This window comes from Gadus chalcogrammus, chromosome 13 (assembly GCF_026213295.1).
Source record: "Gadus chalcogrammus isolate NIFS_2021 chromosome 13, NIFS_Gcha_1.0, whole genome shotgun sequence".
Classification (NCBI taxonomy): Eukaryota; Metazoa; Chordata; class Actinopteri; order Gadiformes; family Gadidae; genus Gadus; species Gadus chalcogrammus.
The window spans coordinates 15,823,964-15,843,963 of record NC_079424.1 but is presented as its reverse complement, the minus strand read 5'-3'; the positions used below and the strand labels follow the sequence as shown (position 1 = coordinate 15,843,963).

At 43.1% G+C, this 20,000-nt stretch overlaps 2 protein-coding genes across 2 annotated transcripts in view; one reads left to right on the top strand and one right to left on the bottom strand.

Annotated features, from left to right (window-relative positions):
* Positions 1-20,000, top strand: part of syn2b (synapsin IIb) — a 50,705-nt gene that overhangs the window by 12,573 nt on the left and 18,132 nt on the right. Inside the window, exons 2-5 of the mRNA XM_056606791.1 lie at positions 14,060-14,117; positions 15,151-15,242; positions 17,790-17,946; positions 18,311-18,400. Coding sequence (XP_056462766.1) covers positions 14,060-14,117; positions 15,151-15,242; positions 17,790-17,946; positions 18,311-18,400 — 397 coding nt within the window. The remainder of the gene's footprint in view (positions 1-14,059; positions 14,118-15,150; positions 15,243-17,789; positions 17,947-18,310; positions 18,401-20,000) is intronic.
* Positions 18,663-20,000, bottom strand: part of LOC130402570 (metalloproteinase inhibitor 4-like) — a 9,209-nt gene continuing 7,871 nt past the window's right edge. The window contains exon 5 of the mRNA XM_056606792.1: positions 18,663-20,000. This exon is cut by the window's right edge and continues 670 nt beyond it. The gene's annotated coding sequence lies outside the window, so the exon portion shown is untranslated.

Below are 20,000 nucleotides of genomic sequence, written 5' to 3'. Positions count from 1 at the left end.
TTGTGTATGTAGCTGCGTAGGCAGCTGAACGGCTGCTGCTCTCTTGGGTCGTGACTAGAAAATACTCTCCATGCTGAGCTCAGCTTAACAACTGAAACACTCACACTGTGTGTGTGTGTGTGTGTGTGTGTGTGTGTGTGTGTGTGTGTGTGTGTGTGTGTGTGTGTGTGTGTGTTTGTGATTGGGGGGTTGTTGGTGTTCATTTGCACATGCATGTGTGCGAGCATCACAATCGAATGGTCTGCTGTTTCATATGAGAACAATAAGAAATGTTTCCTTTATTCTGAGAGTGTGTGTGTGTGTGTGTGTGTGTGTGTGTGTGTGTGTGTGTGTGTGTGTGTGTGTGTGTGTGTGTGTGTGTGTGTGTGTGTGTGTGTGTGCTTGTGTGTGCTTGTGTGTGGTTGGCCTTGGGCTACTGCCTGCTTCAATACACTCACATCTCACTGTGACTGTCAGACAGAAAACAGGAGCCAGTTGCTCTGCCCTGATGATCATGATTATATAGTTTAAGGTCCTTCTCCCTGCAATGTTCTCTTTGACGGCTCTCACTGACTCTGTTGTTGTTTATCTGGTGTTCTCTAACTCTAAAATACACATGAACGGTACAATGCACCCGAAGAGCGAGGCTGGAGAGCAGGGGAAGAGATGAAGAAGAGACAAGAGGTAGTTGAGGCAAAGAGGAGAGGGAGATGGGGGAGGAAGGGTTGCTGGCAGAGGAAGGCAGGGTGAAGAGTAAAGGCTTAGTTATGGTTGGACGTCAACGCAACGCAATGACCACGCAGTCGCTTCCACGCAGTCGTGAAGCTGTTTTGATTCTGCATCGGATTTATTTCTTCTTCATGAGCAGACCAATCACAGCCCTTGCTGCTGCGTCACCTCGACGCAAGGTCACCGTTTTGGAAGGCGAAGGTCAGGCCCTTGCAGTGGACACAAGGAGGGTCCCCAAGGACATAATGTGCGTAAACCCCCTTGCGTTGTGTCGACGTCCAACCATAACTAAGCCCCAAGAAGAAGGGGAGATTTGAAAGGTTGGGAGGAAGAGGAGGGAAGGAGGAGGTGACGAATAGAGAATGTTAGAGGAGAGGAAGGGGTTTATTTCTTGTTCTCATCGTTTATCGATTCATATTTTATTGTCTTATTGTTTTATTGTCTGTTCATTATTGTGTAAAGGCTTGCTCATGCATAATATTAGTATTCTATTGCTTCATATATGTATAGATATGGATGCAGAATTTTTATACAGTTACATGTACTATTTCCATATCGGTTTTGTATTATTTTAACATACATGATCCTTTTGTTTTGATCCTTTTGTTGTGGGGAGGGGGGACGGGGGTGGATGTGTTTCTTTCTGCTTTGTCAGTGTGCACGCGCTGTTTGGGTGTTCTGCTTGTGTTCTGCTTGTCTATACTGTAAAGAAAAACTAAAACCCAATAAATATATGTTTGAAAAAAAAAGAGGTGAGGAAGGGGATAGGGAGATGGGAGGGCTGTAAGTGTTGTGTGCTGACATTGTGCAGAGGCTTGAACAAGGATGAAGAATAGAGGGTCAAATAGATGGTGAGGAGGAAAGCAGACAGGAGATGGAAGGGAACATGCTTTAGCTGTGCCCACTGTGATGGGATCTAATGCCTGCAATAGAGGATGATGGGAAGCTATAAAGCCCTCTCTCCAAAGGACGGCCGGGATAAGCGGGAGAGAGAGAGAGGGCAGGAGAGAGAGAGAGAGAATGAGAGAGAGAGCTTCTCTCTACACAAAATACTAAAAGGACAATGAACAAGCAAGAGAGGGAAGATGTGAAGACAAATTGTTTTAGGGAAAGACTCATTTTAGAATTCATAATTAGCGAACCAGATGAACAGACAGAGTTGGGTGGAGATGGGACGATGGCACAGGAAGCAAAGCAGACAAAGGTTTCAGGAGACTGCTCTGTGTTGTTTTCATGTTCAACAATATGCATATAAATATCGACTCTTGGATGTGAGTGAGGAAAGGAAAACATGAATATCAAGTTAACAAGATATGTTAACTCAGAATTCAGGGAAGGCAAGTGTTTTCGGTTTTTAGATTCCAAGATCTGACTACGCTCAGACAGCGGTTCTTGAACCGACCAATCCTGACGGTCTGGGTAAGCACTCGCTTGAGTTGGGGTTCTGGTTTAAGCTTCACCATATATCCGAAACCTGCAGCCTGATCAGGGACCAGAGAGCCATGAAGGTTAGTGCTGATGATGGCGTCAGAAGGGATGGTGACACGTGCTTCCTTCCACTCTCTGAGCACCATCATCGCAGACCGTCCACCCTGGGGCTTTCACATTCTACCACTGCAGTCCACACACACACACACACACACACACACACACACACACACACACACACACACACACACACACACACACACACACACACACACACACACACACACACACACACACACACACACACACACACACACACACACACACACACACACACACACACACACACACACGCATAGGATCAAGCGCCCATACACACATACACTCTGAACACACAGAGGCAAGGTTGACGGGAAAAAAAGGATGAGAGATTAAAATGGCGGAAGGCAAACCAAGTGATACTATTGCAGAGCATGGAAAGGAGAAGTGAGTGAGGCAGAGAGAGGGCAGGAAAGGGGAAGAATTTAATGTGTGTGAAAAGAGTGGAACAATACCACCAACACTAAGATGCTAAGGAAACTCTTTATCTTATACTAAAACCAAGGGGAACGGATGATTCGATTTATTGGTAATATTTTCAAAAAGAGAGATTTTCTTCCATCCTTCAATGATGAGGCTTCCTTACTCTAGAATGATCAAAAGAGATTAAATGTTTCAGCCAACCAATGCGAAAACATGATACCATTAGTGTGAAACTGTATGCATCCTGTGCCGTACATCCTGTTGCTAGCTTAGCTAAACCTGCTATTATCCTATTTGCATAAACAGCGTCCCCTCATCCATACCAAGAGAAAGTAATTGAGCTTTTTCAGAGCCTTTATTAGGGTTTAGAGACACATTAAGGTATACTGTAGAGACAGCTTAGGAATAGAGGTATTCTGTGTTCGAGGTTGTTAAATGCATTGGTGGTCCACTCCTTCCTTACTATAACTGGAAGTCATGAGACGCTGTTTTTTAGGCGAGAGCTGTGGTTGAGAACAGAAGGTGTCAATTTGCAGGTGCTGTGAATGGATCTTCAGAGAGGATCGCATATTCAGGGACAGCGGGATCAGTGCTGTTAGGACAGCATGTTAGGTTGTATGTGTTCATGAGCTGCAAGGTACTCGCCCAGAGGAATAGTGAATGTTTAATGGGATATGGGATATGGTTTGTGTAAAAGGCTTAACCTAGCGGGCTGTCAAACTAATGGTGGTTTTCCAACGGAAACTAAGGGGCTAATCTGATCTCCTTTTAATGGCTGCCAACTTGACAGGCGTTGTTGAGCGAAATAGAGCAAAAGGAAGAAAGAAAGAAATGGAGCAAGACGTTAAGAAAACGATCCAAAGGGTTGGCGCCAAACCAAAATAATTATTTTGGAGTGGGGATCCTCTGAGAAAACGGATGGATCCCTGATTACATTTTCAGTACATTCTGTGAGCAGCGGCTTTAAGCCTCATGAGTAGGGCAGCAGATATTAAATGATGTTAAAGGAGGCACAATTATTTTATAGCAGTCCTATTACCCTGTCTAAGCCTCCCTGCAGCCCCAAACACTGGCTAACACCAATACTCTCACTGTGCTGCCCTTTACACACACACAGACACACTCACACACACAGACACTCACACACACACTCTCACACACACACACACACACACACACACACACACACACACACACACACACACACACACACACACACACACACACACACACACACACACACACACACACACACACACACACCACATGCAGAGATTAATTAAGAATATCTGGCAGCTCATAACTTACATCACATTGAAAAAATAATTCTTGTGGCTGCAGATGATTCATCATGAAACCCAGCCTGAACAGCCCTAACTTGTTAGCATTTTATTGGAATCAGTTCAGTATCAGTTTTTTCTAATCTAAACGTTAATATATGTATATATACACACACACACACACACACACACACACACACACACACACACACACACACACACACACACATATATATATATATATATATATATATATATATATATATATATATATGTGTTTGTATATATCTATATCTTTATAAATATATATTTATATCAAACATTATTCTCTTATCAGGATGTAACCACACTATGGTAACTGTCAATGCTTCCGCATTGTCCAATCAGCTTTGTAGTGTTGCTTCCATGACTACAGATCAGTTAGCAACAGGTATCCTCAACAATAAAAACAAATCCCTGTTTGCTTTGTTTTCCCCGATCGGCTATAGCTACAATAGTCTCCTATGGAGGTGGATGCCATGCTATTTGATCTTTATGATTTTAATTTTCTTGATTTTTGTGTAGTCAAAACTATTGTTTATCACAAAGATCTACAGGTCCAGGAGGATCGGCCTATTACCACAGTGGCTCTGATTGGCTCTCAATACCGAGCCAAGGGAGGGTGTCTGTCCAGTAGCAGTGCATACGTGAACTGACTTCTGATTGGAGGCAATCATTCAGCTGCAGCCAGCGTGTTTCCTTTGCTATTAGCAATTTATTTGGGGAGTTCTCTTTTTGATTGCAATCCATTGTGGCTTGGTTAGGTTCTTTAAATTGATTGGTTAGTTGCTGTTGGGACATTAAATGTCAATATGCATTCCCCACATTACTACAGACTTTGATATAGATCCGAAAAGGTATGCTGCACCTCGCCTCATGGTAATGCAACAATAACCAATCACTGACCAAGCCATTTGAGCTCTGCTGCACAATGAATTGCATTGAGTAGTAGAAAAGTCCAGTGAAGGAAGTGAGGAATACAGTAAACATTTGCGTGTCCTTTTCCAATTGAATGAGATTAAACTGGCCCACAACTCTTTGGTCAAATAGTGTTGAAACACCCTAAGGTGTGTTTTGGGAGAGCTATATAACTGGGTCTAACGGCTGGTTCTCGTGTTCTCACTAGAGGATGTGAGTACAGCTTTATGTTTTCATAAGGCGCCCGCTGGATCAAAGGCATTTCTGAAGAAGTGCAGACATGGTATCAACTTAGTTTCTCTGGAATTCATCCTATTCCACCGCCCTCTCAATTGGATGAAAGAAAAGGATAGGAGAGAGAGAGAGAGAGAGAGAGAGAGAGAGAGAGAGAGAGAGAGAGAGAGAGAGAGAGAGAGAGAGAGAGAGAGAGAGAGAGAGAGAGAGAGAGAGAGAGAGAGAGAGAGAGAGAGAGAGAGAGAGAGAGAGAGAGAGAGAGAGAGAGAGAGAGAGAGAGAGAGAGAGAGGGCGAGGGAGAGAGAGAGAGAGAGGGAGAGAGAGAGAGAGAGGGAGAGAGAGAGAGAGAGGGAGAGAGAGAGAGAGAGAGAGAGAGAGAGAGGGGGGGGGGGAGAGGGGGAGAGAGAGAGAGAGAGAGAGGTGAAGGGAAGCCAAAGGAGAGAGGACGATGCAAGAGAGAATGTGTAATAGTTGTACACTTGAAGATATGGAAAGGGTGGACAGGAGAAAAAGGATAAGATTTATCCAACTCTGCGATTTCGGTTTTCCCCTCAAAAGCATATTACACGATTGCACGTAATTTTTGCAACTCAGCCCCCGATGAATGCCATGGGTGCTCTGGAAATACACAGCCGCAATAAAAGACCACAATGCACCCGGAGGCTGACCAGGAGATTGGTGTGCTTGTGTTTGTCATTGCAGTACGTCTACAAAGCGGTGTTTTCCTTAGTGTTTGTGCTGCTGGGGGTTTTAAACTTAGTACTGGTGGAGTGTATGAATATGTGATGACCTTTGTTGACATTTAAATTGCAACAGTGGTCACCAAGTGCAGCATATCAATGGCAAACTTTACCTGGACGATCTGAAGAGGCTTTTTGTGCATGATTTCTTCATTCTAGGACAACATGACAAGGTGAGACTCAGACATGGCCTATTGTCAGGCAGGGGTTTTGTCCAAATACAGTAAGGCTTACATTTTATATGTGTAATGGCAACATCTCTGCGAAAAAGCAGCCTCTGTCAACCTCCTTTAGTGCAAAGTTGGGTCTCTAATGTGCTCCTGGTCTGTCTAATTTACCAGAGTGCATCTGTTTCCTATTTCTATATCGCCCTCTGTCTCTCCCTCCCTGTCTCTTTGTCCCTCTATTTCTCTTTCACTCTCCTTTAAAAATAGGAAACACCATACACATCATTAGCTGTTTATGTCAAAAGGGGCACACACAGACACAAACACATGCACACAGACACACAGACACACACACAGACACACACACACACACACATAAACTCTCACACATACACACATACACACACACACACACACACACACACACACACACACACATACACACATACACACACACACACACAAAGCCGCGCAGAACATCCCAATGCTGCTTGCTTACCAAATACAGAAACAATATGTGATGTGATGATGGTTCGACTACAGCTGGCTGAGGGATGGATGAGATGAGTGAGTGAATTCATGGGGAGCGAGCGCGTGTTTGTTTCCGCTGTGTTGATGAAGAAGTGAATATGATGGATTGGACTTGAAGTTGACTATAAGTGGTTCCACAAACATGTAGGTGGTGTTCATCTGGAAGCCCGTTCAAACAGCATGCACTTTGTGTCTGTGTTTGTGTGTATGCGTGTGCGTGTATTATTGGCTTTCCAGCTCAAGTAGGTTTCCTGCAATAAAAGTGGCCATCTCTCTCTCTCTCTCTTTGGTACCCTGTCTAAACCTACCATTAAGAACATCACTCTTCTCCTCCTCCTCTTCCTCCTCTTCCTCCTCTTCCTCCTCCTCCTCCGCTTGCTCCCCAGGAGGTGGTAATGTAGTGGGAGGCAGGACATTTTCATCGTGATAACTTGTGACATTGTCAGAAGTGAGAATCTGCTGAGCTGTGTGTGCTCTATAACTTCTAGATGTGTTTTAAAATCAATGGTGAAATAAACTAGAAAGCTATGCTGCTTTCTGGACCAGAGACAAGGCTTATTGGAGTTCACTGATATTGATGAAATCAAGAAATAAACAAATAACTGGGGATTTTGGATGTCTTTTGCCTGAGTTAGATAAATATTGTTGATGTGTGCTCAGAGTGAGTATGCGTTTCAGAGCAAGTTATTGCACTGCTGCTTTGTTCTACCCCACAGAAGAGATTCAATTCAAGTTTCTTTCAATGGGGAATTCTGTCTGAGACAAACGGTGCACAGTTTGAAAGCTGCAAAATGAGAAGCTGAGCCCAAATGTCTAAGCTTACTTTTAAACAAACGCGTTAACACAGCGAGACAAAATTGAACAGCACAACCTTTAACCGGGACAAATGTTCCTTCTGGAAAAGCAAAAGTAATTTAGTTAGTAAGTAAATTGACAATCTGCTATGATGAGGCTGTTGTTGCTGACTGGATTGCCTCATTGTCAACCATGTGGCATGGTTGTTATGAATAATTGCTTGTGCACTGTCCTTCTCTGCCCTTTAACCATGTAGCCTTGTGGATGTAGGAGTGAGAGGCCTGTATCAGGTCTGAGCACACGGTCTGAACTCATACTGATCCAGGGTCCAGTGAACCTGTGGTTGAGAAAAGATTGAGGATAGTGGAAGAACTGAGGCCACTGAATGTTTGATGTATTGGGAAAATGCCCAATTACCATTCCTTAGTGTTTGCCTCAGTTTCAACTGCCCATTTTCCAGTTTTCAATAGACAGATTGCAATGGACATGCCATTCATATGTAGCGCTTTTGTCACCCATGACCACTCGAAACGCTTTGCAGTTATTGTCTCACAATCACCCATCACTGCACACGTTTACACACTAACAGCGCTGTCACCGTGCAAGGCAACAGCCAGCCGTCGGGGAGCAGTTAGGCGGAGGCGTCTTGGTCAGGGACACCTCGACATTGTGCTTTGAGGAGCAGAGGTTGGGACCACCTGTTCAGCCCCCTGAACCACTGCCAGAATACGCACAGAAGAGCAAAGAGCACAGTTGTGCATGTAAACTAGGACAGTGTGGGTGGAAGGGATAATAAAGAGGCAGAGGAGACTGACACCAGGGAGGGGAACTTATTCCTGCCAAATTATTGTGGAGTGATGATAAGAGGAACAATTACAGTTGGAAACGTCTCCTCTCCGAAGACTACTGACACAATTGCAGGGATTGCTGGTCCACATGCAAACGCCCACATGCACACTCACACACAGGCGCTCACACGCACGCACACACACACGGACACACACACACACACACACACACACACAATGCAGGACGAGGAGATAAATGTGGGTAACTGTGGCTATTCAGGCAATATTCACGTCGCTTCTGTCGAATGGTATCTCTCAAAATAAACAAAAACAGGATTAGTATAACATCCCAGTGGAAATCTGGCCTGCTGACAACCAGATGAACAAATCTATCGTTCCATCCCTCGTCATTTACAGCCTCTGTAATTTGCATTTTAACTCAACAGTGCTCTTCTTCCGAACTGTAATAAATTAGCCAATTGGACCCAGGAATGTGATGACAGAAATGGATTCTCATGAGAGGTTGCACATCATTGGCCCAGGCAGGAGGAGCGATAACTGCAGAAAAGGGTTGGATTTAACATCTTCTTGCACCATAGCATAATCGTTTGTATAATCTGTGATACAGCCCAGAAAGCAAAGCAATGCACACCAAACCAGGGGATGAGTGTGTGTGTGTGTGTGTGTGTGTGTGTGTGTGTGTGTGTGTGTGTGTGTGTGTGTGTGTGTGTGTGTGTGTGTGTGTGTGTGTGTGTGGTGTGTGTGTGTGTGTGTGTGTGTGTGTGTGTGTGTGTGTGTGTGTGTGTGTGTGTGTGTGTGTGTGTGTGTGTGTGTGTGTGTGTGTGTGTGTGTGTGTGTGTGTGTGTGTGTGTGTGTGTGAGGGTGCGCGCCCACATATTTGGCACCCAAAATGAAAAACAATACATAATATTGTTCAGGCTGTGGCAATGGGTCATGAAATTAGTTTTATTGAAAATCATAACAAAATTTAATAATAAATGTGTGACAGTGAGATTGACAGAGAACTAATATGGTCCAATACATCCTCCAACACTGTGTTAGTAATACTTTGCGTTTCTTTGGTACTAAAACTCCCATCAGGACTGCAGATGTGGGATGTCAAGGGTTCTACCGGTTGTTGGCAATCATTACCTTCAAAGAAAAGCCAGTGGGAGGTTGATGAACACGGAACTGCCCTGAGAGAGAGAGAGAGAGAGAGAGAGAGAGAGAGAGAGAGAGAGAGAGAGAGAGAGAGAGAGAGAGAGAGAGAGAGAGAGAGAGAGAGAGAGAGAGAGAGAGAGAGAGAGAGAGAGAGAGAGAGAGAGAGAGAGAGAGAGAGAGAGAGAGAGGGGGGGGAGAGAGAGGGGGGGAGAGGGAGAGAGAGACAGAGAGAGACTGTGATAACACATCCTTTTGTTTCCAGCTGATGATTCCTTGCAATTGTAGTTTTCTCAACCTTATCTCAGCATTGGAGCATGATATGCCCCGGGCACCTTTTATTTTAAAGGTAAAACCACTTTAGAATTACATCCGGCACAATGGCCTTTCCTGCTTTCATACCACTCCATGCGGGAGCCATCTTCATCATCTTTTTGATTATATTTATGATGAAGGTATTTCCTTCTAGCAAGACAGATTTATATTTCTTCATAGCAAGGTGCAGTATAATTTAGTAGTGTCATGTACAGTAGTGTACCATTACAATATCAGGGATTATCAGGGATTTGACGTGGGCATTTGCCAACTCTGGGTGGTTGCTCGTTCCACTGCCACGCCAAGAGGGCTAAAGAGCTTCTTGGTGTACTCTGTAAACAATAGAAGAAGATATTGAGCTGGGTGCAACTGAGCTGTGGCTTGGTGCGGCATTCACAAATAGATTTTTCCACTCCGGCCATTATCTTGTACTCCCTGCTGCAATGATTATCTTGTGAACTAAATCCAACTTAAATTGTTGACTGGTTGGCCTTTTCCTCAACTCCTGTATTCCAAATCTCTCTCTGAGTTTCACGCACGCACGCGCACACACACACACACACACACACACACACACACACACACACACACACACACACACACACACACACACACACACACACACACACACACACACACACACACACACACACACACACACACACACACATCCCTTGAATCACCAAGCATTGATCTTAAGATCTTAATTTGGGCCAAACCCTGTGTGTGTATCTCAGAGACTCAGACTCCACTAATCAATAATGGAATCAGATGAGATCATGTGACCACGCTGTAATGGAGTCAAAGATGCACTGACAAAGACTTACAGACAGACACACAGCAATGCTGAGACCTGATCCTTCCATGTTTTGTGGATTGGCCTGACCATCAATTGATGCTGGTCACTTATGAAAGCAGAAACTATATGAGGTTGCTTTTGCTATACAGTGTAAACAGAGAATGTAATTGCCTGATTTACAACCAAACACATTTCTCTCCAAACACTTTAACATGCGGCATTCACCATCACACCCATAATTCATATTTTTGGCTTCTAAAGCCGTTTTAAAAAAATTTCCTTGATGAAGGAGGTCTCAGCTACCTAGCTTCTAGATTGGAAACAGTTAGAAAGTTGAAGAAAGAGTTAGTAATGTTATTAATAATACCTTGCCCTAGTTACAAACAAAACCCTTTAAAATCTTTCTGGATTTCCCCTCAGCCATTTATAGATGACTAATAACTAAAAGCTTACGTAATCGGTTCCGTAATGTCAGTAAAATATCCATTCAGATGAGCCTTGATAATCAAGTTTGTTCAATGTGATTGAAATAATAATAGATTTAACCAATAGCTTGTCTTACATAATAAAAGTTATTCATCAGAAGATAATAGAGACTAAAAAGATTGCCTATGTTTGGGCTTGCTCCACTGTGGACAACAACCCCATTAGTTGAGCTCAGGCTCATACCTGATTGGCTAGCATCTGACAGCACCATTTGTTAATTAGATAGAGGTAAAGGCTGCATCAGGGGCTTCGCAGTCGAGTGATATAATTGGCCCATACTGCGGAGGAGCCCCTGCCTGCCAACAGCCAATAAGGCGGCTGAAAAGCATGGTCCATTGTGTGCTAAGTATCTGCTGGAGCCATTTCATCAGGTCCCTCATTCTTTCTTTCGCACTGATTTAGCACAGCTTGTCAACTTGAGCCATTCTGCAGGAAATTCACCAAATGAGCAGCGAATACTTGAGGAAAACCAACATCTCTCTTTAGAAGCACAAACTGTCCCTTTGCTATCTTTGATGCAGCTTTTCTACCACTTGTGTGCGTACAACTCTTGTTCGTTTTTTTGGTGACTATCCCTATACTGTCTTCCTCTCTCTCTCTCTCTCTCTCTCTCTCTCTCTCTCTCTCTCTCTCTCTCTCTCTCTCTCTCTCTCTCTCTCTCTCTCTCTCTCTCTCTCTCTCTCACTCTGCACAGAAAAGCAGCACTAGCAGCCGAACAAATTGTACAACTGTAAAAAAATACACAGAGCTTGCGGATACCAGAGCAAGAAAGAGAAAAAGTGCTTGTCAAGTGATAAATGTGTGCTGCCCTGGCCTGGGGCCAAGGACGGCAGGAGGCTGCTGCTGGTGGCGATCCCAGGCTTGTTGGCCAGAATGTGGACAGCTTAGTGTGCATGTTGCAGGATAATGTCCTCCCCATTTTACCATGGGCTGTAATGTAAAACTAAATAGGGTGCAATGAGTGTTGTTGTGCAAACGGCCCCAATCAGTGAAGTCTACACCTGCAAGCAGGTGATCCTGTTGTCATGGAGGCGTAGATCTCGGCCGTGTTGCTCTGTCGCGCCGAGTCAAACCGAGTTGAGCCATGCAGGACGGTTTGGTATAATGGGATAAGGCCACAAATACCTCCCTTGCAGATGGTGTGGCGCTTATAGAGCAGGCTGCGTATGTTCTTCTCCGGCGCGTCAGAGACAAGCAGCCACATGCCCGCACAGCTTGTGAGAATACAACACAATCATAGTAATAATAGCCGTTGTTGTCCTCACCATCATCTTCGATTTCATCGCCATCCTTATCACCACGAAGAGAGTACAACAAATTCTGTAGGAAATGTGGAAGGTCCCGCTATCGATCACACAGTCTTCCTATCTAAAGATGTGCCTGTGGAGGATGACTGTGGATGGAACACTGTGGTTGTATACACAGGCAATCAGTTCTACAAGAAAGAAAACAACTGGCATCCTTGATTGGATTTACTGGAACTTGTGCTGCGCAACAAATCAGCGATGCGTGGGGTGCAAATGATTGTTGATGTATTTACTACCTTTAGTACAATGTGATGTCATAAACAAGACAAGCTTGTATAGAGCAACACTAATCTAGATCTCATCTGTGTGTCAGGCCCCTCCATCTGGTTGTGTTTCCACTCCACATCTATCCACCCCAGTCTTTATGGCTGCATCTATTCTTGTCTCTCAGTATCTTTATCGGTCTGTCAACATGTTTGTCTGTATGTCTCTCTCAATGCCTGCCTCTATGTCTGTCTCTTGCTATCTCTGGCTGTCTCTATATCTGCCCCTCCGTCCGTCACTAAGTCTGTTTTTAAGTCTGTCTCTATATCCGTCTGTATGTCTGTCTTAACGTCTGTCTTTATGTCCATCTCTTATGTCTGCCACCATATCTGTCTACATGTCTGTCTCTATGTCTGAATATATGTCTGTCTCTTTGTTTGTCTTCATGTCTGTCTCTCAGTCTGTATATATGTCTGTCTGCCACCATATCAGGCCTACATGTCTGTTTCTATGTCTGTATATATGTCTGTCTCTTTGTCTTCATGTCTGTCTCTCAGTCTGTATATATGTCTGTCTGCCACCATATCTGTCTACATGTATGTTTCTATGTCTGTATATATGTCTGTCTCTTCTTCTGTCTTTATGTCGGTCTCTCAGTCTGTATATACGTCTGTCTCCATGTCTTTTCTTTATGCCTTCTTTTATGTCTGTATCTGTCTGTCTTTGTGTTATGTATCACCCTGCCCACAACCATCCTGTGTGCATTGGACTATCTCTGACTTTTAAACAGACGGTAGCTGAAACAAAGAACAAATCACTGACTGGTGGGGTTCATTGTCACAAGAATGGTTTTGTGTGTGTGTGTGTGGGGGGGGGGAGTTGTTAGAAGAGTATCATGAAAATGTATTAGGAACTGCTAAAAAAAAGCAGTTAGAATATCATCATCTTAAAATAGAAAATATGTTAATGTCGTTGTCTTAGGAGCTTGTCGATAAAGATCTATGTGGTATTGCTCTAATGGTTGGGCGGGTTAGTCTACCACATCACCCCTCCCTCCAGTAGAGGGAGACGTATACTAGGAGCAGATAATACGTTTAGTGTTTTTCTAAACTAATTGATGTCAGTAAAGAAGAACATATCCAGTCGCAGGTGTGTGTGTGTGTGTGTGTGTGTGTGTGTGTGTGTGTGTGTGTGTGTGTGTGTGTGTGTGTGTGTGTGTGTGTGTGCGTGTGCGTGTGCCTCTGTGTGCATGTAATGAGACCAAGTTGCCTGCATCTTCACTAGCGTAATAATATATTGCATAAGTTGATTAATGTTTTGTTATAATAAAAGCTAACAACTCTTTTCGTCTCTTCTTCTTCTCCTCTACTCTATCCTCCCCTTCTCCTCTCTCCTGTCCTCCCTCCTCCTTGTCTCCTCTCCTGTCCTCCCTCCTCCTTGTCTCCTCTCCTCCCCTCCCTCCTCCTTGTCTCGTGTCCTCCCTCCTTGTCTCGTCTCCTCTCTCTTCTCTTCTCCTCCTCTCCTCCTCTTCCCCTCTCTGCTATCTCTCCTCCTCCTTGTCTACTCTCCTCTCTCCTCCTCCCCTCTCCTCCTCCCCTCCTCTCTTCTCCTCTCTTCTCTCTTCCTCTCTGCTCTTAAAGGGCCAAAGTGTTCCGGGGGAAGAAGATTCTTGGAGATTACGACATCAAAGTAGAGCAGGTACAGATGGCTGCGGAGCATCATAAAAAAAAAATATATATACATAAATAAACAATTATTGTTGAGGGGAAGAGGCTATCACTCACTACATACTTAATGAAGGAAATACTCAATGTAGTCGTCAAAGTAGTGTTGATTAATAATTTATAAATATAAAACACAGACTTAAGACTGATGCAAGCGTCATCAGTCCTCGTTTGTCTTTGTGAAGCGGCTGAATCATACTGAGAGTCATGTGGAGGAGAGCCTTTGTCATGCTGAATCACTCGGTTAAGTGACTTGTGCTTATACTCTGGAAACCAGACGTGGTTGTATTTTATCGAGATTTACCTCTGGCAATAAAGGGTAAATCTTAAAGTAAATCAATGAAGTATATGGCCTCATGACATTAAATTCCCCAATCTGGTTCTACAGCATTTCAGCAAGATGTCTCATTCTAAAAGTAAAAGGACCACAAAGCCACAATGATACAATTGAAGGGGCTATTTTGTGTTTCCGTTTTTTTGTCTTGTCCCAGAATGTTGAAGTCAGCCGCTTCACAGTTAATACATGTTGACTGCCAGGTGTCTCCTCCAGTCTGTCAACAGAGTTCACACCAAAGGCAACGGTCAGGAGAGAAACACTGAATGTAAAATGTGTCTCTTTGTGTTTCCCTTGGGGAAAAACAAGCAAAAACAACAAAAGGGGTTTGCTGTGGCAAACTAGGCCGTTTTCCTTTCAATTTTTAACTCCATCGCCATCTTCAATATTTCTGTTTATGTCAAAAATTTACGGAATGATGATGAGTACGTATGAATGAATAAGAAAATCAGTCCTTTCTCGAGATTGACCGTCACCTTGATGAGACATTCTGATCAACGTTAAAGATTGTAAGAAAATGTTGATTATAACAACAATGGCAATGTAAACAGGGACACGCCATTCAAAACAAAAAACGCCAAGAATTGAAAGATAACCAGAGCTCTTCAACAGATCGCTGGAGTGCTCGGTTCCTAAAGCAAAGCGACATCTCTTTCTCCCTCTCTTCCAACAGGCCGAGTTCTCTGAGATCAACCTTGTGTCCAACTCAAACGGAACCTGCAGCGTGGACCTTCAGGTCATGAGGAACGCCACTAAAGTCATGAGGTCAGTGCAGCGTGCACCCTTTGGGTTCATAACGCCAAAGAGGTGTCATCATAGCCAAAACACATGTGTTGCTCATAAGCTTATTTTGGGTCTGCTTAGATGCACCAGGGCACGGGCTGTAGACTAAACAAGCGGAGATAACACAGGTGGACCGTGGACCCTTTTTGCGACCTGTTATATCAGGACAAACAGAGGTGTGGACACCAAAGCTTCTCTGTTTATTTGAGTCGATTATTTTATAAAGTTGTGGTTGCAATCACACGTCCACTCAAAACAATGCTGAAAACAGCTAAATTTAACCACTAACCACTCCCAAAACAATGCTAGATTTAACCACTAACCACTCCCAAAACAATGCTAGATTTAACCACTCACCACTTCCCAAAACATTGCCCGCTATGCTGTCCAAAATGTATTTTAAACCATGGATTTAGTTCAGGGAATGCTTCATAATGTAGTATTTCAGTAAGTAATGATGATGATTGATCCGAAATGAACTACGTTTGAGGTTTCTGGTAATTATACTGGACTGCAAGACAACAAAAAACCACACACTTACTCACATCAACACAGCAAACAGCGGAGGTCAGAGGTCAGACCAAGCGATCCAGAGCACTCTATAAACTCTATGATGAGACGATGCCGTACCCAGTGGTCCCCTGCCATCAAAACTGCCAGGAAATGAAGCACATTAGTCTGATTAGATCCATCTCAACCCTGCAATTACACTTTGTGAGACTGGCACACATGCTCAACACACACACACACACACACACACACACACACACACACACACACACACACACACACACACACACACACACACACACACACACACACACACACACACACACACACACACACACACACACACACACACACACACACACACACACACACACACACACTCCAAATAATATCTGGATGGTCACACTCACACAAAATATTGTGTGTTTTGACATTAAAGTGTAATTCTGGCGAAAATTAAACCCAGGGTCTTCGTTTTGGCATGTATACCCATCAAATACTATACATTTTTTTCATTGAAAATGGAGTCTAGAGTTTGCCCGGCATTGTTTTGCTTCCATGTTATTGGTTAGGGGCACCGTGAATGCTTCTAAATCAGATTTTTTTTTACCACTAATATTGCTCAAAATAGCACCTAACTCCTGCAGTAGCATGATTAGGGTCCCTACACATAAAACGAAGCATCAACAACTTAATTAGCGTACCGGGAGTTTATTAAAAAAGACTGTGTTCCGAGTCTGTCCCTTACCGGTAGGTTCATGTTTCCAGGAAGTCCACACGATTACCGGCTACCGTAAATAATATGACAGAGGCGCCAAGCTCTATACTCGATTATCAATGAAAAAAAGTGTCTGGAGGGATTATTTTATGGGTGTTCATGCCGATAAAGACCCTGGGTACACTTTAAGACAAACAAAAGACCTGAGTTTGTATAGGACAACAAATTCATACGTTGATAGAAGCCTTATAAAAAATAACAACCAGATTCTGAAGATGAGACCGTCAGCTGCAGAAAGGGACCCAGTGCTGAAGGCCCTCAGATTCTGTGAAGTCTGAGCGCAGATGGTGGCTGCGCTTGAGGCAGTGTGAGAGCAACTTTAGTCCCAGGTTAAGTGAATGAGGGGGTGTTTAACTGATTGGTACACAGCTTGAGAAATTACTTCTGAACCAGAATGAAGCGCTCAGTTCTCAGTTGTTTGAATGAGCCGTCAACTGAACACAAATGTAAATATTTTCCCCGCTGAGCCAGTGCATTGCAACCAGTGGGTCGAAGCGGGAGCAAAATCCATCACTGTTGCTCATGAGCAAGAGTTTTGACACGAATCCTAACTGCGTGCCTCTCAGTCTCTAAGTCTGAAGGCATGCGCAAATCATGGCTGATTTACTTCTCGACATAGACAATGTCAACAATTAACCTGGGGCCAAATCCTATATCAATGTAGTCCTTGGTGGTTTGGAAACGAATGGAAAATAGAAAACACAAAACACATTCACACCCTCCCACATACAGAAACAATCTAAGCATGCATGCACACACATTCCTCACCATGCCTTCCAAGTGTTTGATTACAATTCTCGATCTACGCTCTTCCCTTCTCTCACCTCTCTGTCTCTCGCCCTGATTCTCACTCTGATTCTCTCTTTCTCTCTCTGTACCCTCTCCACAAATCCCTTCTTCTCATCTCTGCTCTTCGTTATCAGTAGTTTTAAGTTGCATTAATAATCTCTGATATCAATATAAACCAACTGCACCTACCGTATAAAGACACTATGACTATGAATATGTTTCAATCCATCCTCATATTCATATCATATTAATTCATGTTCATTCTTCATATGTTGTTTGTTCTTAGTGATTTTGTATCTACCTTCCTCTCTACCTTATAAGGTCATTACCGCCTGACTTTGCGTCCATTTCCTCCCCCATATTAGGCTTTCCGGCCTGACTTTGTGTCTTCTTCAGCTGCTGCTTAAGCCTGTACAGGTGTGACGCTGTTTCCTCTCCCTCTACCATTTCAGGTCGTTCCGGCCAGACTTCGTGCTGGTGCGCCAGCATGCGTTCAGCATGGCACAGAACGAGGACTTCAAGAACATGATCATTGGACTGCAGTATGCCGGGGTCCCTTCGGTGAACTCCCTTGATTCCATCTACAGCCTCAGTGACAAACCTTGGGCCGTGAGTCATGTCACCAACAATGATCGCCATGTGCAATTCATTAATAATACTGATGGTATTTTAATTGATGGTTGTTTCATTGGGCTGGGCTTGGCTTTTCTAACAATTGTGGTACCACTCATGTCATCTTTTGTGACTATCCCTATAACTGTCTTTCCCTCTCTCACTCTCTCTCTCTCTCTCTCTCTCTCTCTCTCTCTCTCTCTCTCTCTCCCCCTCTCTCTCTCTCTCTCTCTCTCTTTTTCCCTCTCTCTGCCTCTCGCTCTCTCTCTCTCACTCTATCTCATTCATTATCAATATCTCTCTCAATCCCCATTGATCTCTGTCTCTCGGCCCCTCTCTCTCTCTCCCTCTCTTTCTCTAGTTTGCTCAACTGATCAATAACCAGAAGAGGCTGGGCTCGGACAAGTTCCCTCTGATCGATCAGACTTTCTATCCAAACCATAAAGACATGGTAAGTAATGTCATTCTCTCCCGATTGATCTGGAAAAATCAGTTGGAGGGACAGAGCATCAGGATTCAAGATGTTCAAGACCGACAAATCCTACACTAATTATAGCCATATACAATACAAAATGTGTGGGTACCAAAATTAATGTATGCCTGTGTTGTTTGGTGTCTCATTGTTGTGATCGATTTTCATAGGCTGAGGGTGAATGGAAACTTAGACAATCAAGTCCTGGTAAAAAACAACAACGCATGTTTCTATTGAGAGGTTTTATATACAATATTTTTGGTACATTGAAATAGAAAACTATATTGACAGAAACACAAAGACATAAATACAAACCCACATAATCCTTTGATATAAAACATTTAAAGGAGGAATAGCACAGTGACAACATACCAAAGTCCTACAGCTAAAATGCATTATGAAAAAGATACATCAAAACATATACAGGTTTATTTCAAAAGAAGGACCAACCAACCAGTATTACCATTATGTATTGAAACAGTACCACTTCACTTGAGTACCATTATGTATTGAAAAAGTACCACTTCACTTACGTACTGTTTTGTATTCAAACGATACCTTTTCAATATAGGGCCTGCATCACAGGTCTTTGTGAATTTTCATTCAGGTCTCTCTTGAAGAATCTGAAAATCCATAACGAATGATTTAATCATGTTCCTTATGATAAATTTAGTTTGGTTGTTGAATTCATTGAATTGGATTTAGAGCTGCTGTAGTTCAGATTTGAGAGATGTAAAGAGAGAGGAGAAAAGAGCGGAAGAGAGCAAGATTTAGAAAGTAAACAAAAAAAACATCTTCTTCCTCTATGCTCCCTCCCTCCCTACTTGTCTCTGCCATTAAGAAGTCTTGCTTTTCCTGCGCCTGTGATTGACAGGAAAGATGGATTCCCAAAACCAATCAGGGAAGAGATTTCCTGATTGGTCAGAATTGAGCCAGGAGGGGTCTAATATTGAAATTGTCTCATACAGAGACAGGTGCAGACTACTCTTAATAGATAGCCTCACAGAGCATTCCACTAACTAATAGCTGACAGATGGCTGTGGAATTTCTAACTAATTACACTCAGATTATATCACTTAAACCTTAACTACAGCTTAATTTAATCTGACGTCATGAAGGATGATATGGTTCTTAAACAGCTAGTATTTCTTTATGTATTTGTTGGTCATTTAAGGAAATAGAAACACAAAATAATCCTCTATCCTAGAACACAACACGGTTAGCCTTCAAAGTGTTAAGTATCACTCGTGCACAATATTTACATTATTATAACAGGATACATTTAACAGTATGAACTGTGACAAGTATATCATGTATATATCGTGTGTCTAGATTCATCAAAAGGTTTCAATTGATCCCGTAAGAGCACAAACACGGTGTATCATAATTAAATGTTGTTTAAATGGGGCAATTATTAGATTCTATATATATTTATATATATATGAATGAAAAAATATAAGAAAGCAAGGATTGGGGGTGGGGGGGATGTCTACAGGCAATCTGCAAACACAAGGTAAGGGAACAGGATGCAGAGTAGCTCCAGAGCTCGGTGAGAGAGCTGCCTCCTACCTCTTCCTAC